The 15738-nt window shown below is 40.6% G+C and overlaps 2 protein-coding genes across 2 annotated transcripts; both read left to right on the top strand.

Moving 5' to 3' along the window:
- The first annotated feature begins 345 nt into the window (after nucleotides 1-345).
- Nucleotides 346-1285, top strand: LOC127777914 (BTB/POZ domain-containing protein POB1-like). The gene has a single exon (XM_052304538.1). It carries the CDS (start codon nucleotides 458-460, stop codon nucleotides 1058-1060), a length of 603 nt encoding a protein of 200 aa, XP_052160498.1. The 5' UTR covers nucleotides 346-457; the 3' UTR covers nucleotides 1061-1285.
- A 4441-nt stretch (nucleotides 1286-5726) lies between these two features.
- LOC127776959 (uncharacterized) lies at nucleotides 5727-11817 on the top strand. Its single transcript, XM_052303503.1, has 2 exons — nucleotides 5727-6205; nucleotides 11294-11817. The coding sequence occupies exons 1-2, from the start codon at nucleotides 5767-5769 to the stop codon at nucleotides 11815-11817; spliced, it is 963 nt and encodes a 320-aa protein (XP_052159463.1). The 5' UTR covers nucleotides 5727-5766.
- Nucleotides 11818-15738: the final 3921 nt, after the last annotated feature.

Genomic DNA, 15738 nt, shown 5'->3' with positions numbered 1-15738 from the left:
ACGCTTTCTCCGTTTAACAATGTAAGTTATTTTAGTATTTTTCATATTCATATTGATGTTAATGAATCCAGTTAATATAAATGTGAAAAATGTTCGAATGACTTACATCGTGAAACGGAGGGAGTATATCAGTTTATATAGTCCTGATCAATGTTGGCGGTTAAGGATAATACTTAAGGAGGGACTAATTTACTTAAGTCGGTGCAAAAATGGTCAACAATTTTGACTGGCTTGCACAAGTATAACGTGAGCTGTGGCGTGTTGGTCCTAGTCCCAAGTCGGTTAACTTTTGACTATAAAATGCACATCTAACATTCATCTTTCAGCACTACTGTCTCGCGAGAAAACTTCTTTCATTGTTTTGTAACTAAGCGGTGTCACTCCTCAAAGCTACACAAGCTAGCTCATCCTGAAATTCTCAGACAACCTGAGCTCAGCTAGCGCTGAGCTGAGCTCCATGGCGTCCAAGGACCAAACCGCATCCTCGTCGGAGACGACGACGGCGGTGGCGGATGATACCTCCAGCCAACAAGACGCACCGCCCCACCCGCTGCAGGTGACTTCGCCGGATTCTTCGTTGCCGTCGCCGTCGCCGCGGCAACGCCGGTGCGTGGCGGCGTACATGGACCTGACGCGGGAGGAGTGCGGCCGCCTCTTCCCGTCGGGGCGGCTCCGCTCGCAGCCGCTCCGCCTCGCCGGGCGGCCGTTCTACCTCACGGCGCGCTGCAACATGGACCAGCGGGACACCTTCCGCTGCTTCGGCCTCTTCCTCGCCATGGAGGTCGACGACGAGGAGGAAGAGGAGGGCTCGCCGTCGCCGGCGGCGAGCGTCACCGTGGAATACGACTTCGCCGCGAGGACGAGGCAGCAGTCAGGGGATGAGTTCGTCAGCATGTACAAGGGGCACTACACCTTCGCCGCCGGGAAGTCGTGTGGATACCGGAATCTGCTTGGGACGCCATGGGCGTCGTTCATGGGTGATGGTGGTGGTGACAGCGTGTTCTTCATCGATGGGGTGCTGCACTTGAGGGCTGAATTATGTGTCAAAGAAGATGCTTAATTAGATCGATCGAATTAATATGGATATATTGTACGGCGTTCGTGAATTGAGAATGCTTCATAGCCTTTTGAAAATTTGAGCATGAGAGATCATAGGGCATATGATAATGGTGTTTATTAACGAACTCTCTCTGTTACCGTATATAAGTAAATTTGGTAACATGAAGAATATAAAAGGGGAGAAAGTTATTACTATAACATCGGCTCAGAGTCAAAATTTTCTTGCATAGGGAGGGTAAAGAAAAAAAAGAAAAGTAATGAAAAATTATTTAGGTGCATTGATGGTTAAAAGGTTTTTGTGTCACACATGCCCTTAGGCTTTTTAAAATTTTAGTGAGATCTGTTCTTTGGCGTTGAATGAAAAACTATAAAAATAAAATATAAAAAATGTGTGACACAAGATTAATGAAGCCTTACAGCTCCTGTTTGTGGTTTTGTTTCGCTACATCGATAATATATTTATGTTCAACGGAATACAACTATTAAGTTATATGAGTATTGAGTAAATAAGCGCAACAACTTTAACACGATAAACCTACCGGAGGATAATTTGATGACTCAAAGGAAAGTGCTACTCTTTACAAATTGGGATTTTGGAGTGCCAGGGTAAGGTAAAATAAAAAGAAAATGATTACATTTTAAGATTTTCAATAACAAAATGGGACCAGCTCATCCTGATCTGTTGTTAGAGAAATAAAAAAAAATTCCTTGAAAGGAAAAGCAGCACAGGTGCTGACAAATTTCAACAATTCTGCAGTCAACAGAAAGTTAGCTTGCAGTCTTGTCATCCTGCTCTCGCTGTTTCCAGTTCAATGGTCTGTTTGGATAGTGGGAAATAAGGGGTGGAATTGGGATCGATGAAGGGTTAGGATTAAATGGAAGAGGGAGAATGAATGGTTAGGATTTAAAGATGAGTGAAATCATTTCCCTTTTCCATTTGCCAAACATTGCCCACGTCTAAGGGCCTGTGTAGTTCTCACCCTAAAATTTTACACCCTATCACATCGAACATTTGAACACATGCATGAAGTATATTAAATATAGGCTAAAAAATAATTAATTGCACAGATTACGACTAATTTACGAGACGAATCTATTAAGCCTCATTGCTCTATGATTTGACAATGTGATGCTATAGTAAACATTTGCTAATCACAGATTAATTAGGCTTAATAAATTCGTCTCGTGGTTTACTGACGGATTCTATAATTGGTTTTTTTATTAGTGCCAAACACTCCGTGCGATACCTTATATAATATTCAATATGACACGTTAAAACTTTACACCCTTAGATTTAAACACCCCCTAACCTTTTTTTCTTTTGATTTCGACAGCGAGATAATGTTACGATTGTTTGATGACTGTTCCCTTGGTAGACTCAGCATATTTCCACGCACCAAATTCCAAAATAATTATGCAAGGATGCAGAATGCCGAAGAAGAAATTAAGTTGTAAATTACAGTGAGTGCTTTGTATACAGCTAGTGGAACGTATGGAAACACAGGAACCGAAGCCAACAACAATAATTAAAAAAACATGTTTCTTCCGCTCGTTTTCAGGGCCTTTCACCCTATCACATCGACCGTTTGAACACCTGCATAAAATATTAAATATAGGCTTAAAAAATAATTGCACAGATTGTGACTAATTTACGAGGCGAATCTTTTAAGCCTAATTACTTCATGATTTGACAATGTGGTGCTACATTAAACATTTGCTAATGACGGATTAAATAGGCTTAATAAATTCATCTCACGGTTTATTGACGGATTCTGTAATTAGTTTTTTATTAGTGCCCGAACACCCCATACAACACCCTATATAGTACCCGACGTGACACGTCAAAACTTTACACCCCTAAATCTAAACACCCCCTGAACTCTACCTCAAGCATTTCGAACTTCAGTGCCATTGACCTAGGTTCAAATATGAGGAACATCCATTCCCATATGAACGGAAGACCTCCAAACAGTGGAACCTTCAATGCCATTCGACTTCTCATTTTTTGAAAGATAATGTAAACTTGATTGAACTTAGCCAATAACATTAAGGTGGTACAACAGTACTAAGAACATAATGGATCAATAAAGCACAATAAAAATGCACACAACCAAAATACCACTTACATAATAGTTTGAAAAGAAGGAAAAAAAACAAGGACAATTAAGGGCCAACAATCCGTAGAATAGATCACCACCCATGTTCCTATATAAAAAACTCATTGACCACCTGCTCCAAATATCGACTTGCCACTGCAATAAAGTCTCGTCAATAACCCATGAATGGTGCCAGTGGATAAGTAAGGAGATAACCAACAAAGAAGAAATCTTTTTCTTGTCAAAACCGCATCATTCATGCATAACCATAGGGACCACACATGGTGGTCGCTCCTAGCAGGACTTGAGGTCTCGTATGTTTGGAAACTAGCAACAACCAACTCCCAAATAAACGTGAAACACTATACGGTGGACACTATATTAATAATAGACCACACTGAATGAGCAAAACAACATTGGAAGAATAAATGTTTAATTGCCTCCTCTTTGTGACAAAAACAACATTTCTTACAATCTTGCTAATTTTTCTTGGCTAGATTATCTTTTGTTCAGACTACATCACGATGCAATTACCAAAGGAAAATCAAGGAAAATCCAACGAAAATCATCTTGCTCCTATGTTAACACAATATTAGCGGCACGGGGTAACAAGTTGTTCCACGCCACTAATTTTTAGCCAATCAAACCCCCTCTCCATGAAAAGTTGAATGGGTATGTTTGGAAGACATTTGAAATGGTAGATTGTTTATGCCTAACTATATTATATATAGGCAGGGATATTAATCCAACAAGGCCGCATTACCCAACCATTTGTCTTCCCAAAATCTGATTTGAGATCCATCCTTAATTATGAAGGACCCATATCGAAGAAAATCCTGTTTGGCCTTCATAAAGCTACCTAGAAATGTGAATCCCCAGCTTTCAATAGGGCTTGTGATAAATGCTGAAATCCAAAATATTTATTGCGTATCATTTCTTGCCACGTACCATTTGTTGTAAGCAACTTATGAAGCCATTTACTAACTAAAACATTATTCTTTACTTCCAGATCATGAATTCCTAATCCCCCTTGAATTTTTGGTTGGCACATTATATCTCACTTAGCTACTCGATACTTCTTCTTGTGACCGTCACTCTGCCAATCAACTTTTTTAATCCCGTGGCATAACATTATCAAAATCTAGAATTGTTCCTTTACCCTTCAACAATTTCACTTGAAGATTAAATTTAGCATTAATATTTATAGAGTGATAAAGTCATACTACAATAAATCTTTATATATTAATTGGGGGTCATACTAGAAGCCCCATATTAATCCTACGAGAGGTAGAAAACTAGAAATTATCGCACTAGTCAAGTTGCACTTGGCCTAGAGTCTCAATTGTAGTATAAATGATATAATAATTCTAAAATTAAAATTAGCAAATAACAAGTTCAATTAGGTTTGAAGCCGTAATTCTATTTTTATAATTTAATCATTCTTAAATTTAGAATTACTAAAAAATAATTATTAATACAGCGTTGTACTTGCTCTAGAGACTCATATAGTTTTTACGACGATTTAATAATTTCAAAAATAAATACAGGAAATTGCTAAGTTTGTAATCTAAAATATAATATTGTCATAATATAATAATTCTAAAATTCAAATTAATAAATACCAAGTTGATGTTTTATTTAAAATATATAGTGTGTGCCGCACAGCTTGATGCTTAGTCTAGAACTTTTAACCATGCTACGCTGGGTTAATTAGCGATGGTGCAGGTCACGTACCCAAATTTCTTCACTGTTGGATCAACTAGAGTAGTTAAACGAGGGCATGTGATGAAGGCTAGCTATTTGAAATTTTCCAATTATCCCTGCATAAGTCAGGCTACAATAGCACCTGGACTACATGCAGGGATTACAAAATAGGTGGTAACCACATTTACCGCGTTAACCCTATCAAATTCAAATAAATTTTAAAAGTAATTTGATTTTTTTAATAAATTTTGTATGGTTTCTCAAGCTTTTTGGTTACCGTGCTTACTGCCGGAGGCAATGGGAAACCCTCACTAGAAGTTGCACCTGTTCTTGTCTGTGCACCATATCATGTTGAATCATGTGCGTTGTGTCCTTTCTGAAGAACCGATTTACTATATGACTCATCAATTCCACTTTACGTATCAAAAGGTTTGTTATGGGGGCAATGCTTTTGTGAAATTAAATTTTTATTTTGCGTCACGTTGTATCTAGTTAAACACTACCTACCTACCATTACAAAACCTCATTCCACAAAACGATGCATCTAGATAAAAAATATGACATGTAAAGTGAGTAATGACTCATGTTTATTATCAAAAATCGATAACAATCAAATGATATAGGTAGTAAAGTACCTTTGAAATGGCATGTCCAAGTATGTGTAGCTCCACCTAGCACAATATCCCAAGTGATCATCATAAAAGGCATACAAATACAAGCAGCCGATGATGCACACAAGAAACAACACAAATTGCACAAAACCAAAAGCAACCGATGCCTTGAGCATAGAGATCATGCTATTCCCACTATAAATACAAATGCACCATATCAAGATGCTCCTCACCCTTACTGAAAAATCACAAACATCAAAACGTTATAAGAGTTCTCTAGCATCCATCACATAGCCATGAAGATCTTTGTCATCCTCTCTCTCCTCGCCCTCGCAGCGAGCAGCGCCTCGGCACAGTTTGATGCTTGCACCTATGGGCAATGCCAGCAGCAGCCGTTTATGCAACCGATCATGAACCCGTGCAATGAGTTCGTGAGGCAACAGTGCAGCCCGGTGAGCCTACCTTGGGAGCAGTCACGTAGGCTACAACTGAGCAGCTGCGAGGTGATGCGGCAGCAATGCTGTCAGCAGATGAGGCTGATGGCGCAACAATATCATTGCCAGGCTATTTGCACCATGGTGCAGTCTATCATGCAGCAAGTGCAGTTTGATGCTGGCTTTGTTGGTGAGCCCCAAGCTCAGGCCCAGGCCCAGGTGGCTCTCAATTTGCCCTCCATGTGTGGAGTCTACCCTAGGTACTGCAGCACTCCATGCAACGTTGCTACTGGTCATTGCGGTTCTTGGTAGTGTGTACCATCATATATATATAGTTGGATAAATAAAGTGTCACACATCATCGTGTGTGTCATGTAATAAAATTTGGAATAGTCTTTGGCTGTTCGTATGAATAAATGAAAATTATAACATGTCCAATTGTTGAAGCAAACAGGCATTGTGCGTATCCAGTGGCTGCATTAATTTTCGGTTTTACTGTACATACAAATTTCATCATATTATTCTTTTTTGTTTTCATACTAAGAAAGAGAAGCAAATCAATATAATATATTAATCTGATCTTGTAGAAATGAAAAGATGAGATACTCAAAGTTATGTTTAATTGGAATTCAGTAAGATCAGAGATATAATGTTGATCTCTATCTCTTTAATTGTGTGTAGGCAACATTCGTATATGTGTGCGTAGTGATATATACACATCAAAATTGCTAACTAGCTATCTCCATGCAAAGCACTAGATAGTGACTTACGTATAAGTTTCCAGCGCAGAAATTTCATACAAAAGGATTACCCAAAAACTTTTTATAGAAACTTTTTTAGAAGAAACTTACTGCAAGAGTTATTAGAAAAAAACTCGCTATAAACATAGAAGAAGTCCCCCTTTAGCAAATTTGTCCATTAAACAGTTTCCTCTTAAAAATATTTATAGCAAGATAAAATATTTATATAGAAAATTGAAAAAACACTTTTTGTGACCCTCATATAAAAATGGGAAATTTTATGACGATATGGAAAAACTGCCGCAAGTTTTTTGAGTGGAAAACTTTCAAATATAACTACATTATAACTTGTATCAGATTATAAAAATCATGTAAATTCATATCTAAGTTAACATTAGTGTAATTATACTATAGTTATAATGTAGTTACACTAAATTTATACTACAGATACATTAGAAAGTTTTTATCCAAAAGCTTGCGATATTATTTTAGCAATTTAAAAAACAATAATTTGCAAGAAAACTTTATGTTGAAAAACCTAAATAATGTGAATTTGTTCAAATATATATATTTATATTCAAAATCACATTAAAAACAATGAGCTGGCATCTCTAAGCCCAATGCCGCACAGGGTGCACAATCGTAACAATAATCCATGTTACATAAGCAGATGATAAAAATATTAAAACATGCATACCATGCAACCACACATTTAGTATTTTCCGTGTTGTATATCCTCGTTTCCTTTTCAACCAAGTAGTGGTTGGTAGCCTCTCATATTGGAATTCTCCAACATTATGTATCTCTCTGACATTTTGTATCTCCAGTAGTCGCGAAAAAATGCATGAAAATTAGTATTTTGCTTGTTGCATATCCTCTTCCCCTTTTCAACCTGGTAGTGATCAGTAGCCTCACATGTTGGAATTCTTTCACGTTTTGTTACTCTCTTCAATAGCCACGCAAAAAGAAAAAAGTATTAATGTCTGTGACCCACTTAACTGCGCAAATTCGTATTTTACTTGTTCTTATCCTCTTTTCCTTTTCAACCTGGTAGCGGTTGGTTGCCTCAGACGTTGGAATTCTTCGAAATATGCATCTCCAGTAGTTGCGTAAAAAGAAAAAAAAGTATTTAAGCGTGTGCCCCCACTCAACCATGCAAACTCTGTGTTGTATATTATATTTCTCTTTTTAATCTGGTAGCGGTCGGTAACCTCACAGGTTGGAATTCTCTATCATTCTTATCTCTAGTAGTCGCGTAAAAAGAAAAAGGTATTAAACCGTGTCCCCACTCAACCACACAAACATGTATTTTTCGTATTATATATTACTTTTCTCTTTTCAACTTGGTAGCGGTCGATAGTCTCACATGTTGGAATTCTCTATGATTCATATCTATAGTAGCCGCATAAAAAGAAAGAGGTATTAAAACGTGTGACCCCACTCAACTGCACAAACTAGTATTTCCAGGGTGGTATAATATTATCTTTATGTTTTCAACTTGCTGCGGTCGATAGCCTTATGCTTTGGAATTCTATTCATTCTTATGTATAGTAGTCGCACAAAAAGAAAAAAAAAGGTATTAAAGCATGTACCCCACTCAACCGTGAAAACTAGTATTTTTCATGTGGTATAATATTATCTTTCCCTTTTCAACCTGGTAGAATAAATATTTTTCTTGTAAAAACCACATCATTCATGCATAACCATAGGGACCAACACATGCAGGGGCGGATCCAACGTGGGTGCAGGGGGGCTCGAGTCCCCCCTACACCCACAAGACCCATGGATACCTCCCGGAGCACCCCCTTCAATTTTTTCACTATGAATGATAAACTAAAGGTCCCTAGATGGCTGGAGGTTGAAGAAACTGTGTAATTAAGCCCCTCCAATTTTTTGTTCCTGGATCCGCCCCTGAACACATGGTGGCCACTCCTAGCAGGACTTGAGGTCTCATATCTTTGGAAAGTGGCAACAACCAACTCCCAAACATACGTGAAACACTACGCGGTGGACATATGTTTGAAGCTATATGAATAATAGACCACAATGGATGAGCAAAATGGCATTGGAAGAATAAATGTTTAATTGCCTTCTATTTGTGACAAAAAACAACATTTCTTATTACCTCGCTAATTTATATTTGGGACACCATTATGAACCAGAGCTAGATAGAAAGATTTAATGGAGAACTTGCCATTTGGGGAGAGATTCCAGTGAAAATCAACTTGATCCTATGTTAACATAATATTAGCGATACGGGGTAACAAGTTGCTCCACGCCACTAATTTTGAGCGAATCAAGCCCATGGGTATGTTTGGAAGACCTCTAAAATGGTTGATTATTTATGCCTAACAATATTATATATAGGAAGGGATATTGATCCCGCAAGGTTGCAGTGCCTAACCATTTGTCTTCCCAAATTCTAATTTGAGAGCCATATTTAATTATGAAGGACCCACATTGGAGAAAAATCATATTTGGCCTTCATAAAGCTAGCCCAAAAATGTGAATCCCCATCTTTCAATAGGGCTTGTGATAAATGCTAAAATCCCAAATATTTATTGCGTATCATTTGTTGCCACATACCACTAGTTGTAAGCAACTTATGAAGCCATTTACTAACTAACACATTATCCTTTACTTGCAGATCATGAATTCCTAACCCCCCCCCCTTTGATCTTTTGGGCGGCACATTATATCCCTCTTAGCTAGTTGATACTTCTTCTTCTTGTGACCGTCACTCTGCCAATCAACTTCTCTAACCCCATGAAATAACATTATCAAAATACCTTTACCCTTCAAAATTTCACTTGAAGATTAAATTTAGCATTCATATTAATAGAGTGATAAAGTCATACTACAGTCAATCTTTATATATTAATTGAGGGTCATACTAGAAACCCTACTTTAATCCTACCATAGGTAGAAAGCTAGAAATTATCACTAATCAAAAGAGCTAGAAATAACGTTAATACAAAAATGATGAAATCAAATGTGTCCACAGTCAAGATCTTCTATCACACAATATATAGACTTATCCATTGGAATGAATAAATATGCAGTTATACCAGGTTTGGATTTTTTTTCTATGACTCAATAATTATAAAATTCAGAATTAATAAACTAACAACAAAGTGCACTTGCTCTAGAGTCTCAATCTTAGTTTAAACGATTTAATAGTTCTAAAATTAAAAATTAGAAAATAAGGTTTGAAGCCTTAATTCTATTTTTATAATTTAATCATTCTTAAATTTAGAATTACTAAAAAATAATTAATTAATAATGCGTTGTACTTGATCTAGAGTCTCAAATCGTTTTTATGATGATTTAATAATTTCAAACATAAATACAGTAAAGTGCTCTGTTTCTAATCTGAAATATAATATAATGATTCTAAACTTTAAATTAATAAATACCAAGTTGATATTGATAAATTAAAATATATAGCATGTGCAGCACTGCTTGATGCCTAGTCTAGAATCTTTAATCGCGGTAAGCTGGGTTAACTACGGTGTGGGCCACGTACCCAAATTTCTTTCACAGTTGGATTGACTAGTTGGATTGACTAGTGTAGTCAAACGAGGGCATGTGACGAAGGCTAGCTATTTTAAATTTTCCGATTGTCCCTACATAAATCAGGCTATAATAGCCCCCGGACTACACGCAGGGACTACAAAATCGGTGGTAACCACATTTACTGTCAGGGATATGGTAATGTAATACTGCGATAACCCTATCAAATTCAAATAAAGTTTTAAACTAATTTGATTTTTTGATAAATTTTGTATGGTCTCTCACGGTTTAATGTGTTTACCATGCTTACTGCTGGAGGCAATAGGGGAAACCTTCACTCGAAGTCGCACCTGTTCTCCTCTGTGCATAATATCATGCTTAGCATGCTTTTGGACCATATCATGTGCGTTATGTCCTTTCTGAGGAACCGATTTAGTTTATGACTCATCAATTCCACTTTACATATCAAAAGGTTTATTATGGGGGCAATGCTTTTGTGAAATTGAATTTGTATTTTGTGTCATGTTGTGGACATACATATCTTCAATTTATAAATAATATTACAAATAGGTGGAACTGAAGTAACTTCGTTTGTAAGGATCAAAATCTGATAGTGGCATGAGCTTGGAGTTTCAAAAACTTTTTGGTCAAATCCGTTTTTATAAGGCTGGTGCATTGCTACAGAAGTAAGGAAGAATGTCATCTCGTGTTCCAAAGCCCAAAATGACAAACTAAAGCTCTTAAGTGTCAGAAAATCTTTTGAGTGTACAACAGATATGTGTATTCTGAAGTTAAACACTACCTACCTAACATTACAAAACGTCATTTCACAAAACAATGTATCTAGATAAAAAAATATGACATGTAAAGTGAGTAATGACTCATATTTATAATCAAAAACTGATAACAATAAGATGAGATAGTTACTAAAGTACCTTTGACGATGGCATGTCCAAGTATGTGTACCTCCACCTAGCACAACATCCCAAATGATCATATTAAAAGGCATATGAATACAAGCAACCCCAAGATGCACACAAGAAACAACACAAATTGCACAAAACCAAAAGCAACCGATGTCTTGAGCGTAGAGATCATGCTATCCCCACTATAAATACAAATGAACCATATCAAAGATGCTCCTTATCCTTATGGAAAAATCACAAACATCAAAACGGTAGAAGAGTTCTCTAACATCAATCTCATAGCTATAAAGATCTTTGTCATCCTCTCTCTCCTCGCCCTCGCAGCGAGCAGCGCCTCAGCACAGTTTGATGCTTGCACCTATGGGCAAAGCCAACAGCAGCCGTTCATGCAACCGATCATGAACTCGTGCAATGAGTTCGTGAGGCAACAGTGCAGCCCAGTGAGCCTGCCTTGGGAGCAGTCACACAGGCTACAACTGAGCAGTTGCCAGGTGATGCGACAACAATGCTGTCGGCGGATGAGGCTGATGGCGCAGCAATATCGCTGCCAGGCTATTTGCACCATGGTGCAGGCGATCATGCAGCAGGAGCAATTAGATGCTAGCTTATTTGGTGTGCCCCAAGCTCAGGCCCAGGCCCAGGTGGCTCTCAACTTACGCTCCATGTGTGGTGTCTACCCTAGGTACTGCAACACTCCGTGCATCGTTGCTACTACTCGTTGCGGTTCTTGGTAGTGTGTACTAGCATATATACTTGGATAAATAAAGTGTCGCACATTATCATGTGTGTCACGTAATGGAAATTTGGAATAGTGTTTGGTTGTTCGTATGAATAAATGAAAATAACATGGACATTTGAATGATTTTGTCTGCTTGTCCAGTGAGCCTCGAGGTGTTCAAAGAATTTCACATGCTAGTTGTTGTGTGTTTTTCAATTACTAGTCAAATGCCCTTTTGTTACAATAGAATTTAAAAATCACATAATTACCATTTCAGATATTAATATTCATATTTTTGTTGGTTTAATATATTTTAATATATAGCACAATAGTTCAGGTCACTCATCAAACAGAGCTTATTGTTCTGTATCTCAGGAAATAGTTATGGCAGGTAAAGGCAGATTCACTATTCTTCACCACCATTCCAATCTTTTCAAAGGAGTACATATCTCCGCAAAATAAGAATGCATACCTCCCGAAGCATATATTCTTGCTATGCCGGAAATTGTGTTTGTTGGAGGCTTGCCACGGAGGGCCTTCGGCCGAACCTGCCGAAACCAAAAAGTTCAAGCAATAGGCTCACGCCGAAGGTGGGCGGCGAAGGACAAGAGTGAAGCCATACGGGCGAAAGCCGTGACTGGGGTAACACCACCTTCGCCGAGTGGAGTTCTCGCCAGAAGGCGGCACGGGCGAAGATGATGTGGCGAAAGCCTCGGCACACAGGCACGGGCTTCGCCATAGCACCAAACCCCGTTGACGGGAGGCTTGGTGGGCCGCTACGCCCTCGGGGGATTTCGCCAGATAGATGGGCCGAGCTATTTAGGCCCAGTAGGGGTCCGTATGTGTAAAGGACACAGTGGCGAACCCTGAGAAAATCGATGCCATTCAGCAAATGAAGCCCCCGTCGAGCGTACGCGAAGTACAAAAGCTCGCAAGCAGAATTGCGGCACTCAGTCGATTCCTCTCAAAGGCAGCCGAAAGAGGCTTGCCCTTCTTCAAGACCCTCCGGGGCATGGGAAAGTTTACCTGGACACCCGAATGCCAAGCAGTGTTCGACGAACTGAAGTAATATCTGCAAAGCCCACCAGCTTTGATCAGCCCAGCACCGAGAAGCGAACTGCTACTTTACCTAGCAGCTTCGTCGCTGGCGGTCAGTGCAGCCCTCGTCCAAGAGACAGAGTCAGGCAAGAAACCAGTTTATTTCATCTCCGAAGCCTTGCATGGAGCAAAGATAAGATACATTGAAATGGAGAAGCTTGCTTACGCCCTGGTAATGGCTTCGCGCAAGCTTAAACATTACTTTCAGGCCCACAAAGTCACGGTGCCATCACAGTACCCTTTGGGCGAAATACTCCAGGGCAAGGAAGTTACTAGCCGGCTCAGCAAGTAGGCGGCAGAGCTATCTCTGTTCGACTTACATTTTGTCGCCCGCATTACCATCAAGTCCCAAGTCCTAGCTGACTTCGTGGCCGAATGGACACTGGCATTCGCCCTCGAGCCCAAGCCTGTCGAACAACCCTGGGTGATGTAGTCCGACGGCTCGTAGTCGCACAAGGGGGCGGGCGCTGCAGCAGTGCTTTCTTCACTAGGGGGTGTGCCGATTCGGTACGCCGCAAGACTGCAGTTTGACATGACCAACAACGCAGCATAATACGAAGCTATTCTGCTGGGCCTAAAAAAGGCGAAAGCATTGGGGGTTCGACGCTTGCTCATTCGAACTGACTCCAAATTGGTGGCAAGTCATGTTGACAAATCCTTTGAGGCAAAAGAAGAAGGAACGAAGAGGTATCTGGAGGCTGTTCGATCTATGGAAAAATGCTTCGCCGGCATAACGGTCAAACACTTACCTAGAGGCCAGAACGAGGAAGCAGACGCCCTGGCGAAATCTGCTTCTTGTGGGGGCCCACATTCGCCTGGCATCTTCTTTCAGGTCCTATACACACCAAGTGTGCCCATAGAGAGCCTGGACATCATGGCAATCGACCAGACAGAGCTGGGCGAAGACCCAGAGGACTGGCGAACCCCGTACGTAAAGTACCTCAAGAAAGGCTGGCTCCTGGAGGACGAAGCAGAAGCAAAGCGCCTACAGCTCAGGGCCGCAAAATACAAGCGGGTCTCGGGACAGCTATATCGCTCCGAGGTGCTCCAACCCTTGCTTCGCTGCATCTCCTTTGCTAAAGGTGAGGAAATGGCGAAAGAAATACACCAGAGGCTCTGTGGTGCACACCAGGCCGCAAGAACAGTCGCCTTCAAAGTGTTTCAACAGGGTGTATACTAGCCCACCATCCTGAAAGTCTGTGTCGAGCAAGTTAGGAAGTGTGAAAGCTGCCAGCGCCATGGCTAAAGCTAAACCGCACCCTAATATGAGCTGCAACCTATCGCACCAATCTGGCCATTCACCAGATGGGGGCTGGACATCATCGGCCCGTTCCATGTGGTGCGAAACGGGTACAAGTTCGCAATTGTGGCCATTGAATACTTCTCCCGATGGATCGAGGCCGAACCACTCGGGTCGATCACTTCAACAGCAGTACAGAATTTCGTATGGAACAACATTATTTGTCGTTTCGGAGTACCAAAAGAATTCATCACTGACAATGGCAAGCAATTCGACTCTGACAGATTCAGAGAAATGTGCGAAGGGCTAAACCTGGAAATCAGGTTCGCTTCAGTCGCGCACCCGCAGTCGAATAGGGCAGCAGAACGCACGAATGGCAAGATTCTTGAGGCGCTCAAAAAAAGGCTTGAGGGGGCGGCGAAGGGTAAATGGCCAGACGAAATGCTATCTGTTCTCTGGGCTCTTCGAATGACCCCCACAAGGCCAACCAAGTTCATCCCGTTCATGCTTCTCTATGGCGACGAAGCAATGACCCCAACAGAGCTAGGGGCTAATAATTCACCAAGGGTGATGTTCTCTGGGGGCGAAGAGGGGCGCGAGGTGTCGCTCGAACTCCTGGAGGGGGTGAGAGTCGAAGCACTAGAACACATGCGCAAGTACGCCACAGGCACTTCGGCAACTTAGAACAAAAAAGTTCGACCGACAGGCCATCTCGTACTAAGGAAGAAGGCGAACCCGGTGGTGGTCGGCAAGCTTGAATCGAAGTGGGAAGGGCCATACCTCATCAAGCACAAGTCCAGAACAGGCTCCTTTCGCCTAGTGACACTGGAAGGCGAAGAGTTCGACCATTCCTGGAACGCTTCCTCCCTTAAGCGTTTCTATGTGTAGAACGGGTGGCACCCAAATCGCCAACTTGTAAAAATGTACATACTGTTATGTAAGCCTTTCGGCACTATGTAAGCCCTTCGGCACAAAAATGCAAAAAAAAAAGAAAAAAGAAAAAAGACAAAAAAAAACTGGATGTAGGGCTATTACCCATCCCGAAGGCCCGAACCAGTATAAAGTCTTCGTGTCTTTCGCCTTTTTATTTGTGTGAATGATAATTTGTGGAAAAATCCCAAGGCAAAGGCCTCATCAGCGAAAATGCCAGGGGGGCGAAATGAATCGGCCGAAGCACCGCTCGCCGAACGTTGAAATCGCAACAGCTTGTTTCGGGAAACAATTAACCGAACACCGTTAAATTCGACCAATATGAAAACACAAGCGCTCCTTTCAGCGCGGAATACAACAGATCGAAAACGGAAGCCGAAAGCTGAAAAGTTAGCAAACCTATTTCGCTAATATACGCAAAGGGGCCGACACGTTCCGACCTAACAAAAGCACGAAGAGTGACAATGCGAGAAATAGCGAAAAGGAAGTAAAGCACATCTTTATTAACTTCGAAAAAAAAATAATCGAAGAATACAAGTCTTACAATATGATACAGGCGAAGGAAGCAACGGCTTTACAGCCGAGCTTAAAGATAAATTACACCTTCGCCAACACAACAATCCTCACCCCCTAAGGAATGGTTTGGCGAATCGGGTTTGTCGTCACTAC

Source organism: Oryza glaberrima, chromosome 6 (assembly GCF_000147395.1).
Source record: "Oryza glaberrima chromosome 6, OglaRS2, whole genome shotgun sequence".
NCBI classification, from domain to species: domain Eukaryota; kingdom Viridiplantae; phylum Streptophyta; class Magnoliopsida; order Poales; family Poaceae; genus Oryza; species Oryza glaberrima.
This window is presented reverse-complemented; position numbering and strand designations above follow the sequence as displayed.